Source organism: Physeter macrocephalus, chromosome 11, assembly GCF_002837175.3.
Source record: "Physeter macrocephalus isolate SW-GA chromosome 11, ASM283717v5, whole genome shotgun sequence".
Classification (NCBI taxonomy): domain Eukaryota; kingdom Metazoa; phylum Chordata; class Mammalia; order Artiodactyla; family Physeteridae; genus Physeter; species Physeter macrocephalus.
In genome coordinates, this window is record NC_041224.1 from 94,016,773 (window position 1) to 94,037,630 (window position 20,858).

At 35.8% G+C, this 20,858-nt stretch overlaps 1 protein-coding gene across 1 annotated transcript in view; it reads right to left on the bottom strand.

The window, feature by feature from the left end:
• Positions 1 to 20,052, bottom strand: part of TERB2 (telomere repeat binding bouquet formation protein 2) — a 21,472-nt gene extending 1,420 nt beyond the window's left edge. Inside the window, exons 1-6 of the mRNA XM_007123151.2 lie at positions 19,967 to 20,052; positions 19,769 to 19,850; positions 18,836 to 18,975; positions 16,756 to 16,817; positions 13,145 to 13,230; positions 4,916 to 5,004 (exon numbers count right to left, since the gene is read on the bottom strand). Coding sequence (XP_007123213.1) covers positions 4,916 to 5,004; positions 13,145 to 13,230; positions 16,756 to 16,817; positions 18,836 to 18,975; positions 19,769 to 19,850; positions 19,967 to 20,030 — 523 coding nt within the window. The 5' untranslated portion in view covers positions 20,031 to 20,052. The remainder of the gene's footprint in view (positions 1 to 4,915; positions 5,005 to 13,144; positions 13,231 to 16,755; positions 16,818 to 18,835; positions 18,976 to 19,768; positions 19,851 to 19,966) is intronic.
• Positions 20,053 to 20,858: the final 806 nt, after the last annotated feature.

A 20,858-nucleotide genomic window follows, 5' to 3' on the forward strand; every position in this document is an offset into this window, starting at 1 on the left:
CCCCTGCATCGGCAGGCGGACGCGCAACCACTGCGCCACCAGGGAAGCCCCTAGACTTGTATCTTTAAAGATATTTTAATCATAGCCATTTACTTCAGAAAATCTTTTAAAGCACAATTACTATACTCCATATTGTTCATGGTCTTTGCCTAATGGCTAGATTTCTGTGTAAAATAAACTAGCACATAAAAATATTAATGTTTAATTAATTGCACATATACACTGTGTGAAGTTTCTAAAGATATGTGAGGATAGAAAATTTTAAAATAATTACCATATTAATAAAAATATTCCTGTAAGGTAAAGAAGGATAGGACATTTATGCATAAAAATGGATTATTGTAGCAGTTTTGGAGTAGTTAGGACTTTAGGCTGAAGTTCACATACATCCAATTTAAACTAGCTTAAACAAAAGGGGAGTTTACTGGAAGGACATTGCCATATCAGTCAAACTATGAGGAAGGCAAACATATTGCTGGGAGTCGGAAATAACAAACATGTTGCTGGGAGTCAGAAATAACTAGCACCAGTTCTCACGGCCATGTCACTAACCTCCAGTTTTTTCCTCTCTTGACACAAGCTGGCTTTCCGTACATGGTTGAAAACATGCCTGCTGATAGCTCTTAAGTTTTATATCTTAGAGCTATGGTCACTTGAATAAGAATGACATGACTTGCTGCATTCCATGTCTAGAAATCCAGACAAAGAACTGTGATTGGCCCAGCTCAGATCAGGTATTCACTCCCAAACCAACTGTTGCGGGTAGGAGCAAGCTCATGTTTTAGAAAATGTAACCCAAATGAATTGGGAAGAAAAGAGAGTCCTTAGGAAAGGCATTCTTGGTGGACAATTCCATATGAGTCTGTGGTAGCTAGCCCCACCCAGATGGCCCTAAATGATCCCTATCTCCTGGTATTCATGAATTTGTGTAGTCTCCTCCTACTTTGTACTTGGGTTGGTCTATATGACCAGTAGCACTTGGCAGAAGTAATGATATGTCACTTCTGAGAATAGGATATAAAAAAGACATGGCTTCTGTCTGTCTTGGGCACACTCTTTCTCCCACTTGCATTTTGCACTCTGAGGAAAGAAAGCTACCATGTTGTGAACAGCCCTATGGAAAAGTCCACTTGGTGAGGAGTCTAAGCCTTTTGCCAAAACCCAGCAAAAATCCAAGGCCTGCCAACAACCACATGCACGAGCTTTGAAATGGATTTTCCAGTCCCAGCTGTCCCTTGAAATAACTGCAGCCTGGCAAACAACGTGACTGCAACCTTATTAGAGATTATGAGACAGAAGTATCCAACTAAGATGCTCCTGGATTCCTGGCCCTCAGAAACTATGTAATAGTAAGTGTCCATTGTTTTAAGCTGCTAAGTTTTGGAGCAATTTGTTACAAAGCAATAGATAATGAATATAGTATCTACTATAAGTTCCCAAACTTTTAATTATCAGAGTTTTTGTTTAAAAATTTTTGCCTGCAAGATATTTATTAGTATTAGTAATTTTTTCCTTTTATTAATCACACATGTAGCTGTGAATCAGAACTTTTTATCATGGGTAATAACCAGTGATATCAGACCTAGAGGATTTAATTCCAGTCAAAAACAAAAAACAGATCAAAAACAAATCCGTTGATATTTTACAGGGCCATTGGTAATGCCTGAATATATTTTTGGTTGTCACAACTTGGGGGTCACGGGGGTGGGGGCAGGTTTCTGGATGGGATACTACTGGCATCTAGTGGGCACTGGCCAGGGTTGCCCTCTCCAACAAAGAATACCTGTCCTAAAATGCCAGCAGTTCCAGGACTGAGAAACCTTGTTCTACAGTATAGCTCCAACTTGTACTTTCTAAAACCAAACATCTAATTAGTTTTATTTTAAGAGATTTAACATTCACTGAGTTGAACTCAACCTATTTTGAGGAAGAGACAGTCAAGGTATAGTCACAAAAATTGATACCACTGCCTAAATTAGAACTCTCACTCACTACATTTTCAATTAACACAAGATGATTTTCCCAACAAGAAGTTATTTCTTCCTGTACAAGCAGATGGGCATGATAAAAAAGGAAAGGGCTTCCCTGGTGGCACAGTGGTTGAGAGTCCGCCTGCCAATGCAGGGGACACGGGTTTGTGCCCCGGTCCGGGAAGATCCCACATGCCGCGGAGCGGCTAGGCCCGTGAGCCATGGCCGGTGAGCCTGCGCGTCCGGAGCCTGTGCTCTGCAACGGAGAGAGGCCACAACAGTGAGAGGCCCGCGAACAGCAAAAAAAAAAAAAAAAAAAAAAAAAAAAAAGGAAGGACTGTCACTTCACATCAAAGTTAAAGACAAATGAATTATCTTTTTTTTTTTTGGCCATACCATGCAGGATCTTAGTTCCCCAACCAGGGATCAAACCTGTGCCCCCTGAAACGTAAGCATGGAGTCTTAAGGGGCATGGAGTCTTAACCACTGGACCACCAGAGAAGTCCCTGAATTATCTTTCAAAAAATGAAGCTTTCTTCCAAGAAAGTGTTATTTTAAAATTTAATGTAGAAATATAAAGAAGGAAGATAATTATTCAATTGCACAAATTTGAAAATCAAAACTTTTACTTCTACTGATAAAATCAATACCAGCTTACCACAGGTTAAAATTATACTTTAAAGATTCTGACTAATAATTATTTTTACAGTTCTTTTTTAGTTTGTTTTTATATAATACTGTCATGTCTTTTTGAACAGTCAGATGGCAATGAAACATAGAGCAACACTGTTACTTGTCCAAATCTAAGCATTTGTCTTTATTGTGTGGCTGATTTTAATATTTATCATTGATCTTTATAATATGTTATCAAACACTTGGTAAGTCCAAATGAACAAAAGATATTTAGTACCTGGTGATGGAGTTGCCTGAAGCAAAATCAATACCAGTACTATACCACAACCATGGTTTAAGGTACCTATGCTTTATCTGAATAGTATTTAAGTACAGTTGACTCACCAGTAAGGTGGGGGTTAAGGGTGCCAACCCTCCCTGTAGTCGAAAATCCACTTATAATATATAGTTAGCCCTGGGGATTCAAGGTTCCTCTTATCTGTGGTTCTACATCCACAAACTCAACCAATTGAGGATTATGTAGAACTGTAGCATTTATTATCGAAAAAAATCCTCATATAAGTGGACCCTCATAGTTCAAAGCCACCTTGTCCAAAGGTCAACTGTACTTCTACTTAGTTCATTGTCCTTTGGAGTCAACAATTGCTCCTAAGAGCTCCAAAACTGAATTTTCTACTATCACAGTTGGATAGAAGTTTTCTTTGATGTTTCCAACACTCAGCCCAAAACTACACATTAAAAGTTCTTTTTGAAGTGCTTTTCTGAAGGCTATTTTATATCACTCAAATGAACAGAAGAAAAAAATAATAAAACAAATGGCTAGACAAATTGGTTAGAAGGAACAGTAATATGAGAGAAGACACTTAGGAATTTGTGAACTAGTTGCAAGAGGTAGTTTTGACATTTCTAAATAAAGAAAAAATGATAAATGTACAAATGATTTTATAATGAAATGTCAAAAAGCCTATACTTTTTTGTTTGTTTGTTTGTTTTTGTTTTTTGGTTTTTTTTTTGTGGTACGCGGGTCTCTCACTGTTGTGGCCTCTCCCGTTGCGGAGCACAGGCTCCAGACGCACAGGCTCAGTGGCCATGGCTCACGGGCCCAGCCGCTCTGCGGCATGTGGGATCTTCCTGGACCGGGGCACGAACCCGTGTCCCCTGCATTGGCAGGCGGATTCTCAACCACTGCGCCACCAGGGAAGCCCCGAGCCTATACTTTTTAATTGCAGTGTTTTAAAAACAATTTTTTTAAAACCTCTATTTTTAAAATTATCGATGACCCTGCTGAATACTACCCAGATCAAATTATCCAAATATTATTTCCTTATCTCACCTCACGTAGCACTATCCAAATCCCAATGGTCGCTTTTCAACTAGTTCCCTTGTTTGCACCCTCTCAATGTCAGCCTCAGTTAGCTGTCTTCTCTTTATGTTGGGCACTAGGAAACCCAAATATGGAGTCCATCGACACCTAGGTGATCCATGAAAGGGTTTCTGGGCATATGTGAGCCTCTTTAAATTACATGTAAAGTTTGTGTGTTATGTTTGTGTGTGTGTAGGCTTAGGGAAAGTTTCATCAGATTCTCAAAGGAAACTATAATTAGAATTGTCCGTACAATTAATATTCCAAATTGGGACACTTAAGAGTAAAGCAGAAACTAACACACCATTGTAAAGCAATTATACTCCAATAAAGATGTTAAAAAAATAAAAGAGTAAACGCTAATGCCAGGACAACACGCATTAATTGGGACTGTCTTATGTAAACAGCGGTGTGTTTTCACCTTACCTATAGACCAGGATTTTTTTTTAACATCTTTATTGGAGTATAATTGCTTTACAATGGTGTGTTAGTTTCAGCTTTATGACAAAGTGAAGCAGCTATACATATATATATATATCCCCATATCTCCTCCCTCTTGTGTCTCCCTCCCACCTTCCCTATCCCACCCCTCTAGGTGGTCACAAAGCACCAAGCTGATCTCCCTATGCTATGTGGCTGCTTTCCAGTAGCTATCTATTTTACATTTGGTAGTGTATATATGTCCATGCCACTCTCTCACTTCGTCCCAGCTTACCCTTCCCCATCCCCATGTCCTCAAGTCTATTCCCTACATCTAGGGGCAAGACAGACCAACGTTTTAACACAGAAAATATGGGGCCTATCTTTGGATTAGTTCTGCAGATTAATTTATTTAACGTGTGAATGATGTCTTCTATTAGCATGTATAATAGAGGGGGCTCTACTTTGTACAAAATATTCCCTTGTTTCTTCCCTACTTGGGTTGACTCTAAATTTTATTTTAAATTACCTGTTACCATGTTGTTCACTGGATAATTCTGAAGAGGGAAGTACATCTGCTTTTCTACAACTGGAGTCCTTATAAAATGCTTTTCTGTGCTATAAAATATAGAAACATATAGAAACTCATGTTTATATTTTTTTGGACTTGTTTTACAAATGAGAAATGATTCCAGGCAATATATATAGCAATCTAATTGCTCTGTGATCAGACTTCAGTCTTGTTGGGTGAAAACGTTAACTACGAACTTCTTTGTGCTTCTAAGTAATACAAGGGCCCATATAGATATTTTTGGTTTTCTGGGCTGCTTCATAAAACAAATATTTACTGAGTAAATACAGACGTGGGTCTTTTCCTCAATATTCTTGAAAGTATAATAATGCAATAATACTTTATAATTAGATAAAAAACAGATATACATATGGAATCTCAAATATGTTATAAGAAAAGGCTCCATTTTAAATAATCACAGCATTTATTATTATTCAGTGTTCAAATAATTGGAACTCTATTAATTCGTACTTCCACACTTTAAAATAAATAAAAAATGATGTCTGGGAAAATCATGAGGTATACTAAGTGACTTCTGCGTTAAAAAGAAAAAAAGTTAAATTATGCTGAGTGTGGTTGTATAGTATATAATTAATTATATTCTAATTTTTAAAGGGCTAAGCAGTTTTTAACTAAAATATCCTATTTTCTAACTGCCAAATAACAATTTACTATATTTAGACTACATATAATCCATAGATAATACAATTGTATGAAAATAAAAACCTTAATAAAAAATTGAAGTCATCCTTAAATTTTCCTAAAAAATCTAAAATTACACTTAGTGATAACAAAGGTTTTATTTTCAATTTGTTTAAAAGTTAGAGTTCATCTAAACTCCTCTAAAAGAAACCATAGCTCAGTTAGGATGAGATCCTACAAATAAAGCAAAACAATGTTCCCAGAAAACTCAGGGACTAAACAAGGATACCCATTATCATTGTTATTATTTATCATGGCTCTAAAATTTCTGGCCAAGCAAAAAGAGATGGGGGAGGGGAGAGAAAGAAATGGAAGAGATATCTAGTGAAATGGAAGAGTTAAATAGTGAAACGGAAGAAGAAATAGTTTCATTATTAAAAAATGATATAAATGTGTACCCTGAAAAGCCAAGAGAATCAACTGAAATATTTTTAGAATCTTAAAGATTCCAAGTGGGTAAATATAAGACAAATACCCTCAAATAAATGACTTTTCTATGTCAGCAATAACTAATGAAGGAAAAAATGATCCAATCCACAATAGCAACAAAATTCATAAAAATCTAGGAATAACATAATAAGCAGTTTCTGATTCTATCTGTAGAAAAATCAGGAAACTACTAAGATATAGAAAAAAAAATAAAGAAAAACAAAAAAGCATTGCCTTGGATAGGAATACTGAAAATTATAAAGACATCAATTCTTCTCAACTTTAATACAATTCTCAATAAAATCCCAAAGGAATTTTAGTGTTTAAGAAAAATATAATTCTAAAATTCACATGAACAATCACATGTTAGAAGATCTAATAGGAGGCAAGAACAAATTTACAACAGAATGAAAAAAATACTAGGAATAATCTTAAAAGAAGGGTAAGATTTACATGAAGGAAATAGGAAAGTGTTTTTTAAGGGCCACAAAAGAAAACTTGAGCAAGTAAGGAAAAAAATACCATTTTCTCAGATAGGAAGATTCAGCATCAAAGTCTCCCTAAATTAATCTATATTTTTTTGTAATGTCACTAAAAATAACAACAGAAGTTTTTGTTTTAATATGAACAAGCTGGTTCCAAAACTCAGATGGAAAAGTAAACCAGGAAGAATAGTTAACTAAGAAAATTTGGAAAAGAGTAAGGAGGAGGAACTAGCTCTAGATATTAAATCATATTATAAACAATTGAAACAGAGTGGCACTGTTGCATGACAAATTAATGGAATAGAATATAAAGTCCAGAAATAGACCCAGATACTTATGTGGATTTAACCTAGGATAAAGGTGGCATTTCAGTACAGTGGGGGAAAAGATGAATTATTCAATCAATAGCCAAGAGTGGGTAACTATCTGAAAAAAAAAAGAAGGTGGATCGCCACCTCATATCTTACACCAAGATATATATTCCAAACGTATCAAAGATTTGAATTTAAAAATAAAGAAATCACTAAGAAGAAACCATAGCAAAATAATAACAGTAATCTTAGAGAAGACTTTCCTAAGTATGACATAAAACTCAAAAAGCCATTAAAGAAAATATTAATAAGAATGAATACATATAGTAAAAAAATTTCTGCATGCAAAACCCAACATTTTTAAAGTCAAAAGACAAACATAAGCTAATAACTAATTTATTTCACAAAAAAATTCATTCTCCTAAACGTAAAGGGTTCTTGCAAAAAAATAAAAATAAAAGTCAACAGAAAAATGTGCAAAGGATATGAACAAACAGTTCACAGAACAGGAACTATAAATGGTTCTTAAACATATGAAAAGACATTCAACCTCACTCATAATAATGGCAATTCAGACAAAAAACTAGAGTGAGATACCACTTTATACCTATCAGATTAGGAAAGACCAAAACATATGTTAGCACACTGTGTTGGAGAAAGTATAAAAGAAAGAATGGTGACTAACCATCCCAGTTTACCCTAGATTGAGGGGTTTCTCAGGACATGGGCTTTTCAGTGCTAAAACCAGGACAGTCCCAAGCAAACCCGGATGGCTGATTACCCTAGCCTGGAAAAGGTACTTAATTACACAAACAATAGGAATGTAAACTGGTTTAACCTCTATGGAGGGCAATTTGACAATGATTGTATCATGGATACAAAATGTATATGCCTTTTGACCTAGGAATTCCCCTTCTAAGAATTACCCTAAAGACATTCACACACATGCAAAATGACATTACATGATCAATCACTGAACCACTGTTTTTAACAGCAACTTAGAAATTACAGTAAAATAGGAGACTAGTTAAATAAATTATGGTAAATTCATATAATAAAATACTACACAGCACAAAAATGAAAAAGCTCTTTATGTAGTAATATGGAATGATCTCCAAGGTAAATTATTAAGAGAAAAAAGGAAAGGTGCTGAAAATGTTTATAGAATATTACTATTTGTGAACAAAAGAAAAAATGAAAGAATATTTATTTGAATTAGGTAGTATATGCATATATAAGAAACTGATAACATTGGCTGCCTCTGAGAGGGAAACTGGCTCTCTAGGAGCCAGTATATTTCATAGTTTCCCCTTTTGTGTATCTTGGATTTTGAACCATATGAATGTATTTCCTATTAAAAATAATTAAAATTTGAAAATAGAAAAATAATAAGTAGGCATGAAGAACTAAGGAGGAGATTTTTAAAAGGAGAGTATCACACCGGTCAGAATGGCCATCATCAAAAAATCTACAAACAATAAATGTTGGAGAGAGTGTGGAGAAAAGGGAACCTTCTTGCACTGTTGGTGGGAATGTAAATTGATACAACCACTATGGAGAACAGTATGGACGTTCCTTAAAAAACTAAAAATAGAACTACCATACGACCCAGCAATCCCACTACTGGGCATATACCCTGAGAAAACCATAATTCAGAAAGAGTCATGTGCCAAAATGTTCATTGCAGCTCTATTTACAATAGTCAGGGCATGGAAGCAACCTATGTTCATTGCAGCTCTATTTACAATAGTCAGGACATGGAAGCAACCTAAGTGTCCATCAACAGATGAATGGATAAAGAAGATGTGGCACATATATACAATGGAACATTACTCAGCCATAAAAAGAAACGAAGTTGAGTTATCTGCAGTGAGGTGGATGGACCTAGAGTCTGTCATACAGAGTGAAGTAAGTCAGAAGAAGAAAACCAAATACCGTATGCTAACACATATATATGGAATCTAAAAAACAAACAAAAAAATGGTCATGAAGGACCTAGGGGCAAGACGGGAATAAAGATGCAGACCTACTAGAGAATGGACTTGAGGATACGGGCAGGGGGAAGGGTAAGCTGGGACAAAGTGAGAGAGTGGCATGGACATATATACACTACCAAATGTAAACCAGATAGCTAGTGGGAAGCAACCGCATAGCACAGGGAGATCAGTTCGGTGCTTTGTGACCACGTAGAGGGGTGGGATAGGGAGGGTGGGAGGGAGGGAGACGCAAGAGGGAAGAGATATGGGGATGTATGTATATGTGTAACTGATTCACTTTGTTATAAAGCAGAAACTAACATACCATTGTAAAGCAATTATACTCCAAATAAAGATGTTAAAAAAAAAATTCCCTGTGCTATACAGTAGGTCCTTGTTGATGATCTGTTTTATATAGAGTAGGGTGTGTATGTTAATCCCATGCTCCTAATTTATCCCTCCCCCCACCTTTCCCCTTTGGTAACCATAAGTTTGCTTTCTATGTCTGTGGGTCTGTTTATGTTTTGCATATAAGTTCACTTGTATCATTGTTTTAGATTCCACAGATAAACAGTATCATTTGAAATAAATAAATAAATAAATAAAAATAAAAGGAGAGTAATGAGTTTGGTATTTACTTGCCTTGTCAGGTATTAAAATACATAAAGTTATATAACTTAAAAGAATATTGTACTGTTATCAAAATAGATCCATAGATTAATGGAATAAAACAAATAGTCTAAAAAGAGATCTTGAGACACATTAAACACAACATATGAGAATGGAAATCACATCAGTTGGAGATAGATTTATTCTTAAAAAACTGGTGGAAAATTCTTATTTGTAAGACAAAAATAAACTTTGATCTTCATCTATTAACATACATCAAAATAAATATCTGCAGAATTAAAAACCAATTTGATATCTGAATGAGAAAGGACTTTTCTGAACATAAAAGCGATAGAAGAAATAATAAAGGAAAAGTGATTAGCTTAACAATGTAAAAACTCAAAGCTTATATCTCTAAAAAATATAAGCCAGAGAACAATCTCAGGAAACAATGTGACAAACTGGCAAAAGGATAATATAGCTAAAAATGTCAGACAAGTTGATAAGAAAAGCAATAAGACTCCCAATAGAAAATGGAGAAAGGATAAAAACAAGTTACAGAAAAGAAAATGTAAAATGCTAATAAATTCAAAAAGATTCAAACCTACTAGTAATCAAAGAAAAACGCAAATTAAAACAAGATGCTATTTTTCATCTATTAAATTAGCACAAGCCTTCTTATTAATACTCGATATACTGATAAGGATGTGGTGAGACCAACACTGGTGGTAGTTTTAAATTTGTACTTTTGAGGGAAGCTACTGACAATAGGAATCATGGCCTTTAAAAACACTCATACCTCATTAATACCGTAAATTCCACATCTGAGAATTTACATTAAGAAAATTATCAAGGGAATTCCCTGGCGGTCCAGTGGTTAGGACTCTTGTGCTTTCACTGCCAAGGGCCTGGGTTCTATCCCTGGTTGGGGAACTAAGATCCCACAAGCTACGTGCCATGGCCAAAAGAAGAAAAAAAACCTAAAAAGTAGAGAAAGATTGATTTTTAAAAAGATGTTCATGAAGGTGCCACAAGAGTAACAAATTGTAAGTTTTTTTTTTAAAAAATTAAAGGAAGGTGGTTAAACAGACAATAAGATTAAACGCCATATATGGCCATTACAAATCATAATATCAAATAAGGTTTTTCAAAATGGGGAACTGCCCATAGAATACTAAATGGAAAATCAAGAGACAGACTATATCTGCAGTCTGACCTCAACTCTACTTAATGTGTATGTCTGTATAAAGCTAGCAAGAAATGTACTAATGTTGATGGTGGTTATCTGAGTGGTGGGTTTGCTTATAATTTAAATTTTCTTTATTCTTTTCTTTTTTTAGTAGTTCTTCCTTTTTTAGTATTTTCCATTTTGAAAAATTACATGCATTATATTTATAATAAAATAATTAAGAACAAGAAAAATAAGCAAAAATTCATGCCATTTTCAGAAGACCTGGGAACATACTGGGAAAGAAAAACAGCATAGTGATTAAGAGTTTGGACTCTGGATCAGCTAGAGTCGGTGTCAATTGTAAAACGAGGCTAATGCTATTTAACTATCTTATAAGGTTGTGAGAATCAAATGAAATACTGTGAACTGCTTAGCTCACAAATGTCTCGTATTTGGCAAGTGTTCAAAAACTAGTTCACCACTTAGTGTTCGCTATCACTAGTAGCATGCCAAAAAAATAAACTTCGAGTAGGGACAAAGTGTATTTTATCTATGTTTGCACTGCACCCTCTGGTGGTTCCACAAAGAAAAAGGCTCTAAGTAGACACCTACCTTTGTATATTTTTGTTGTTGTTATTGGAAAATACTGGACATATTTTCCCCAGATTTGTAAGCCCTCTTTGTATATTAAGGAAAATAGCCTTTGTCAAATACTTTTTCAAGTGTATATTTTTCTTTTGTCTTGGTTTATGGTATTTTTATTTCCATGTGCAAGTTTAAAATATTTTTGGTAGTCATATTATCAATCTTTTCCTTATGCTTCTGCATTTTGCAGGACAACCATTTCCTTTTTTTTTTAATTCTTTTTTTTTTCTTTTTAAATTTATTTGCCTGTGCTAGGTCTTAGTTGCGGCACTCGGGATCTTTAGTTGTGGCATGTGGGATATTTTAGTTGCAGCATGCAGGCTCTTAGTTGCAGCATGCAGGATCTAGTTCCCTGACCAGGGACTGAACCTGGGCCCCATGCATTGGGAGTGGAGTTCTCACCACTGGACCACCAGGGAAGTCCCAGGACAACCATTTCTCGAAAAAAAAAAAAATATATATATATATATATATATATGTATATATATATGATGTCTTTCCAAGTCAAGTGAATCACTGGGAGTTACTTTTTAATTTCTATTTCCCATTCTTCTCTTACAAGGTCACTTAGGATAATCATTTTCTCCTACTTCTATTTCATTTTTCTTCCTCTCCTTACCAGTTTCTTATCTCAGAAACCATAATAAGTTCAAAGGAGTGCTATAAATAGAGCTCCCAAAGACCTAGAATATGGACACTCAAACCCAAGTGGTGGATTATCTAGAAGTCATAGAACCATGAAGCAATAGTTTAATAAACTTAAAATAATTAAATATAAAACTTCGTGTTAAATCAGATAATAAATTATTTCAAATTAAAGAAAAACAGGGGCTTCCCTGGTGGTGCAGTGGTTAAGAATCTGCCTGCCAGACACGAGTTCAATCCCTGGTCTGGGAAGATCCCACATGCTGTGGAGCAACTACGCCCGTGTGTCACAACTACTGAGTATGGAGCCTGCTCTCTAGAGTCCACGTGCCACAACTACTGAAGCCCACGTGCCTAGAGCCCATGCTCCACAACAAGAGAAGCCACTGCAATGAGAAGCCCAGGCACCTCAGCGACCCTGCTCACCGCAACTAGAGAAAGCCTGCGTGCAGCAACGAAGACCCAACGCAGCCAAAAAAAAAAGAAGAAAAACAGATAGGAGGTACAAAAGGTATAAAAAAATTATGGGAAAAAAACTTAAAATTAAAAAACTATATAAATTAAACTCATTAATTCTTACATTGAAGAAAGATCATTTTTATTTCAGCAGCTAAATACCAGACTTTCATATAGTTAATGCTCCCTATGAACATCTGAAAACGACTGAACTGGAAAATACAGAATTAGGACTAGATAATGAGTAAGCCTAAAACAAGGGGGCCTCTCAGAGATTGGCCCTAACACAATGGCAAGTCCAAGTTTGTTTGTCTTTTAAGATATAATTTTAATTTCTTAAACCAAAGTAGCCACATTACGAACAATTTGGAAAGGGGGAAATCACCCAGAACTTCCAATCCTAATAAAATTATTGTTAATATTTCTTTCTTATTATAATACATATTTTAAAAATAATATAACAGTGATCAAAATATACATAAAATTTTTGTTGATTTTCTGCAAGGATAGTCTAGCATAATAGTTAAATGCATGCGTTCTGGAATTAGACTGACCCAGTTCAAATCCTGCTTCTCCCCATTTAATAAAAGTTTGTATGACTCTGGGCAAATTACTTAATCTATATATACTTGATCTCTTTTTCTGTAAAATGGCAATGGTGATAATTATATCAATCTCATAAGATGACTGTGAAAATTAAATGAGATAAACACACAGTCAGTGTTCAAAGGTGTCTATACTGAATACAACTTCAGTACCTTTTAGATAATTCTTTTTTGTGATCTGTTGCTAGTACACTGCTTTCCCTAAGGGACTTTATTTCGTTTGGTGTTACTTCATCATGCTGTGGAGAGCAAAAGAAATCACATTTTAAAAAATCAGCACACCAATGATGCAATCAATAATGTTTTTTAAAAAGTAAAGAAAAAAATTGGCAATATATATCAAGAGTCACAAAACTATTTATACACTCAGGTCCATCCCATCTAGTCTGGTGGGAAAAACTCACAAAATTTTGTACACACACACATACACACACAGAATTATATTATATATTTTTAGAGATACGTAAAGAAAGAAGACCAGGATTTTTAAAATATCAGCTGTGCTTGTATTAGATAGTAAAACTGATTTTATTCTTTCTGATTTTTGGAAATTTTCCCTAATGTGGTCATATTACTTTTTAGTTTAGAAAAATAAGGAAACCAAAAAAAGTATTATTAATTTAAACTTTCTTAAAATCCTTGACTTGAAAACTCCTAGGCTTCCTGTGAGCTACAAATCAAAAATATGAAGTAAGCTGAACAAATTAAGTTTCCCCTTCAAAATTAAAGTGGAGTATTTAGCTATGAAGTTACAAATGAACTAAATGTATATTAAGCTTTTCCAAAAGATTATGTGAAAATGACTGACCTCAGATACTGGTATCTATCACATAATATATTTACTTAATATGCCATTAGGAAATTTCTATATTTGGGTCACAAATCCACTCCAAACAATAATAATGTTCCCCAAATTACCTTCCAGGTTTACCCTTTTTAAAAAATATTTATTTCTTTATTTGGCTGCATCAGGTCTTGGTTGTGGCTTGAAGGCTTGTCTGTGGCTTCTCTCTAGCTGTGGCACGTGGGCTCTAGAGCACGCGGGCTTAGTTGCCCCGTGGCATGTGGGATCTTAGTTACCTGACCAGGGATTGAACCCATATACCCTGTATTGGAAGGCGAATTCTTAACCACTGGACCACCAGGGAAGTCCCCAGATTTACCCTTATTATTGCCATTGGATGAAGTACCTTCTACTTACATATTCCGTGGTTATATTATTATAATTGGATAATATTCAACATCAATCAATATTTGAAAGAACAAAATCCTTTATCGTATAATCATACAATTTCTAGAGTCAACAGTCAGTACAGGCATGTGCTACTAATTTTTTAGTAGAAAAAAACATTGGATTGGGTTGGAGCTGAGAAAATCTGGTTCCACTTTGCTAATATCTGGCTATGTGAACTAAGGTCTTTACCTTCTTGCCTCAGTTTTTTCATTTCTAAAACAGAATGATTAAATTAACGATCTTTAAGGGCCTTTTGGTATACTCAATAATTATTATCAAATAATAACCATTCTACCACCACTCATGTCCCTGGAAACACTCTGACAAGTCAAGGATTAGATATTCGACCCTTAGTACAACATAGCCAACGATACTAAAAGAGCTATTATTTTCAGATGATGACACTTTGGGAAGAAATAACAAGTTAATGAAAGGAATAAAAAATGCATAAATTAATTGCTGGGCTTTAGACATACAGATTTTCTCTCTTTTTATTTTGATAAAATTCTAGCTTACTGAAAAGTTAAAGAATAATACAATAAGTACTATATACCTTTTGCCCAGATTCACAAAGTGTTAACATTTTTGCCACCCTGCATGCCCTCTCTCTCTCATTTTTTATTTTTGCTGGACCATTTGAAAATATTTGCAGATATTATGACATTTCACTCCTTAATCTTTAGCATGCATTTTCTTAAAAAAACCCATTCTTTTGTCATTATAATACCACTATCATAATTAAGAAAATTAACATTAACTCAATATCACCTAATATACATTGCATATTCAAATTTTTCCAACTGTTCTCAAAATTTCTTTTTTACCTTTTTTTAAATTAAAAAATCCAGAATCCAATCAAGGTTCATACATCACATTTGGTTGTTATGTCTCAATATGGAACAGTCTTCCCTGTTTTTTTTGTTTTTTTATGACATTGTTTTAAAGAGTCTAAGCCAGTTAGTTGCTTTGTGACATGTTCCATAATCTGGAATTATCTGAGTATTTACTCATGATTAGATTCAGAATTTTGAACAAGAACACTACAAGAAAATATTGTGTAATTTTCTTTTTTGGCACCACGAGGTGAGCGAGATCTTATTTCCCCGACCAGGATTCGAACCGGGGCCATGGCAGTGAAAGTGCCGAGTCTTAACCACTGGATCCCTAGGGAATTCCCTATAGTGTGTACTTTTTATTATATCACATCGAGCTGAACATAACAGGAGGTTGTTCCAATATTGGTGATGCTAAATTTTATAAGTTGTTTATGGTGGCGTCTGCCAGGTCCCTCCATTGTAAAGGTACAAGCATTGCTTGCCTTTGTAATTAATAAGTAATCATCAATGAAGTGATCATTTTAGATCATGATTTTAACACCCATTAATGACCCTTGCCTAAATCAATTATTTTACTGGGGGTGGTACAGTGCGAATTTTCTATTCTATCATCCTTTCTTCGTTTATTACCTTTTATTCTGAAAGGAAATTTTCCCTTACCCCACCCTTTCCTTCCTTCCTTCCTTCTTCCCTTTCCACCTTTCTCCCTCCTTTCCTTCCTCTGTTCTTCCTTTTTTCTTTCTTCATGCTTTTGGAGTATCACTATGGAATCACAGATTTTTAAAAAAATTTAATGTATGGGCTTCCCTGGTGGTGCAGTGGTTAAGAATCCACCTGCCAATGCAGGGGACACGGGTTCGAGCCCTGGTCCAGGAAGATCCCACAGGCCGCGGAGCAACTAAGCCTGTGCGCCACAACTACTGAGCCTGCGCTCTAGAGCCCGGGAGCCACAACTACTGAGCCTGCGTGCCACAACTATTGACGCCCGCGTGCCTAGAGCCCGTGATCCTCAACAAGAGAAGCCACAGCAATGAGAAGCCCACCCACCACAACGAAGAGTAGCCCCCGCTCGCTGCAACTATAGAAAGCCCATGAGCATCAACAAAGACCCAACGCAGCCAAAAATAAATAAATTTATATTTTAAAAAATCTACCCCAAAAAAAAAAAATTTAATGTATTATAATCCATTATTCTTTTTGATGCTCAAATTATCCCAAATTTCGCTTTGCATAAAGATTCTGAAGTAAGTCACAAGCATCGGCAAATTTGATGCAGGATGGCAATAGCTAAAAAACTTTCAGTACTGCACACATTTATTAAGGGGTATTATTCATAACATTTAACAAATGGTACAATACAGGAATTAATCAAATAGCATCTACACTGGCAGTAAAGAACTGGTAAATACTGTGTACCTATTACTCCCTTAATATTACTGAGATTTTCAAGTTTTTTCAAATTTTCAAGTTTTTTACGGGAATAATTTTATTCATACAAAAATATCTCAATTTTACTAAGGTACTAGTGTAAAAATAATGTCAAACTAGATATGTTCAATAAAAGCATGTCCTTTAAATTCCTTACTCTGGGTCATTGGTGCTAACGTGTCACAAGTAAGAATTTTTAAGATTACATTGCTTTCAAAATTTTTTGAAACTGTAGATTTTAATCGATCACCTTAATTTACTCTTACCTTTTCTATCAGAAAATGTTGGTCTTGTTCCCAAATAAAACTACCAATTTTTCTTCTTATTTCTGTAGTAAGAAAAACAAATCCAATACTGTTTTTTAAAAAGTAACTTTGTAGAATTTTCTGAATTTTGTTTAGGTTTCAAATTTCTAAGTCAGTATTATTCCACTTGCATCAAAAGTATCTAAGATACTTGTTTAAAATACAGATTCTTATTGAACCAGATCATTGAGAAGAAGCTGGGGAATTGCATTTCTAACAAACTCTCCAGATGACTCCAGTGCATTATGAGAATCATTGTTGTAAACTTTTTTGGCTGTAATACGTATCTTCATCCGATGTCAGTGTCCTTTAGGCCAAGCATTAATAAAGAAGACAACTGTCTAGTCAAAATAAAAGGCATAAAATTCCTGAATCTGTAGAGTGCTTCAAGAATTCAAGAGTTTACTTTGTTAAAAAAAAGGTTGGATGAGCAACATGTCTAGTGGGCGTGGTAGTACAGGAATTCTACAATGCTCAGCTTGTCAAAGGACTATGAAATTATCTTAAATCAATGATCTCAAAAGTTTCCACAGTAGCGCCCACTCAAGGACAAAAAGTTAACATTCCTCTAGACCTAAGCTGTCCAATATAGCAGCCACTAGACTAGATACATATTGAAATGTGTGGCTAGTCCAAAATGAGATGTGCTGTAAGTTTAAAATAAACACTGGATTTCAAATCCAGTATCAAAAAAGAATGTAAAATTTATCAATAATTTTTATACTGATTATATATTGAAATGATAATATTTTAGATATATTAGGTTAAATAAAACATTTCTTAAAATTAACTTCATCTCTTTTTATTATTTTTAATGTGGGTATTAGAAAATTTTAAATTAGTATGTGGCTTACATTTGTTTGCCTCTCACACTTCTACTAGACAATCCTGGTCTAGGTGGATAATAATGCATACTTTTCATTTTTAAAAGGGATCATGTTTTCATTTAAAACAGATTTTTTTTTAAAAATTGAATGCATTTTAATGTAAGATGCTAAACACAAAGACTTAATAGGAGTGATCATTTAAAATTAGATCAGATAGTCATTCCACAATATAAGTTCCTTGAAGGTGGGTATTCTCTGATTTGCAGTTTTTGAGTAAATCAATTCTCCTATCCAGTCATTAATTTATTTGCATAACCACTTAGAAAAATTTATTTTTATAAATTATAACTAGGTCTCACCAGAACATCAACTATAGAAGGAACCCAATCTTTGGGGTTTCCAAAGCTCTTCTGTAGAAACATTTTTCAAGTTGTTTTTTTTTTTTTTTAAATACTCTGCTCACTGGGAATTTTTACTACTTCCAGTCTGTCTTTCTAGGGATGGACACATACACATCAAAAAACACATCAAGAATTGGATAATAATGCAAGACCTATAAAAATGGGATATTTAAAGTTAGTCCATACAAGATAGGTAGGATTTGGACAGAACAGGATAAGAAAGGGTGTTCCAAGCAGGGAAAACTAAAAGAACCAATTTCAGAAGCAATTTATTCACTTGCTCTTTACTTGATAGGGTTGCTGAAATAATTAATGTGAAAGTACTTTCAATAATATAAAGAACAATATAAATATATGGGTTTATTATCACACTGAATCTTGAAATATCAGGAAAAAAATCCAGAAAAATAATGGTGAGATTCAAAACTAGCAACGAACATTTATTATATACTCACAGGTCAGACTACTTAATATATTATCTCATTTTATCCTCAAAACAACTCGGGAGGTGACAAAATTAGTAAGTGTTGGATCCTAGCCAGTGAACACTGTGAGGACAAGATCTGTATCTTATTCACCACTGAATCCCCAGCACATTGGTTGAAACATGGCACACAGTAAGAGCTCAGTGAACGTGTGAATGAATGATAAAGCAAGGATGCACACCCAAGGCAATCGGATCCAAAGTACATGCTTTTCTGTTTATATTAAATGATACAAAACACAAAAATCTCTGAGAACAAAGATCAGTAAAGTTGGGTGACATAGCTGGATTTGGCAGTCTAACAGATTAGATGAAAGATCTTTGCTAACCTTTTTGAAGGCATTCAGGAGGAAGAATGAAATGACCTAAAGCCACCGAGTTTTTTATTTCAGCATTAGCTACTGCAGAGAGATAGCAGGCGTGAAAAACTGTAGCATTATCTTCTATGTAATCAAGACTCTGATATATTCTAGGAGAAAGAAAGGAAATATTTGAAATTATGAAATGAACAAGAATGTATTCAACATTTCAAAACAAAGAATAAATGAACGGAAAGAGAATTATCGGTAGGTAATCAGGAGACTGGGGGCGGGGGAGTGAAAGGGTGAGAAGGGGATCAGCCAGGACGGTGATCAGAAGTCTGTTTTGTAAACATAATCGGACCGCAATGTGAAGGGGGATCACAGGTGGACAGATTGGAGGCAGAGCAACCTCTCAGATAGACTACTGTGATTTGGGGGCAAGAGGTAATTTACGGTGTATACTAAGATAGTGGCAGGAAGAACAAAGAACATTTACAGGGGCACAATCCATGGTGTTTGGTCATGGATTAATTGGATTAATTAATGGATTAATGGGGGTAGGCGTTATTATTCAAAAGAAACTACCAAGGTTTTAAGTTTAAGAACACAGCAGCTGGTACAGGTATGAGAGGCAATCAGGAGATTTGCTTTAAACATGATGAATATGAGGGTCCTTCAAGGCGCCACGGGGATGTGGGAGAGTCAAATGGAAACACACCACTGGAACTCGGGAAAAGATCTGAGGACCAGGTAGGAGGCCATGCCATTGAGGCAGAAAAGAGAGGAGAAAGGTTAGCTATTCCCGCCCCTACTTCCTCCCCGCACATCTAGGACTGGACTGAAAACTTGCTCGTTTCCAGTATCTTCCTATTATCAATATTTATTAGTGGACTGCAACTTCTATCTCCAATTCCTGGCTCCTCATGACCCAAAAAGAACCGCCAGGTGGGCTTCAGGTACCTCAGCGTGTCTGGGTGTGAGGCATCGCAGCTGAACAAGAAGTCGGCGGCCCTCGGGTCACTGATGGTCCCCCCTTCGGCCACTGTGGAGGTAAGAGCACAGGGTAAGCCCATCAAGTGTCCTGCGGCCAAGGTACCAGAGGGAGGAGGGGGTGCTCCCCTCCCCACCTCACCCACCCGCTTCTGCCCAGCTTCCTACCCCAGAACTGCCTTAGGTTGCGGCTGACGCTGCGGCAGAACCAACCCCGCTGCCCTTGAAACATGGCGCCGCCTCACACGCCTCACACGCGAGGACGTGGGGGAGGGGGCCAGGAGCCGAGATCACTGATTGGTCGGACGTCCGAAGCCTGCTCCATGATTGGTTCTCAGAGTAATGGGCGGGGAAAGCCTGAGGCACAAGGAAGAAGGTTCCCGTCGCTGCCCGCCTGCGTGGACCAGCTCATGGTATTGTGAGGAGGCCCCTCAGCTTCCCCTGACTCGGTGGAGGACGCAGGGCAGTCGTGCTTGTGAGATTTAAACCCTAAGTATTAACAAAGTTGTTGTGCTGTGTTATTATTTTGAAGCAAAACTCATTTTATCACTTCATCTATAAATGTTTCAGCTGGAATCTCTAAAAGATGAAGACTTCTTAAAAAACAATATCACTGGACTTCTCTGGCGGTCCAGTGGTTAACAGTCCGCACTTCCACTGTAGGGGACAGGGCTTCTATCCCTGTTCCAGGAGCTAAGATCCCACATGGTACATCCCACATGCCGCATGATGCAGGCAAAAAAAAAACCCAACTTAAAAAATAACAATTCTTCAATATAGTCATATACCACCAGTGTTCAAATTATGTTTTCTTTATAGTTTCCCCACCCCCCCGCCTTACATCAGTTTTGATAAGCTATATTTTTCTGGTGTTGGGTCCATTTAATCTAAAATTTCAAAAATATATAAAGTTGACCATAAAACCTTTTATATTATTTTGTAATGTCTTCAGGCTCTGTGGCAATGGTTCCTTTTCCATTTCTGATATTAGTTACTGATGTTAGTGCCTTCTTTTCATTTCTTAGTCTCACCAGAAGTTTGTCATTTTTATTAGACTTTT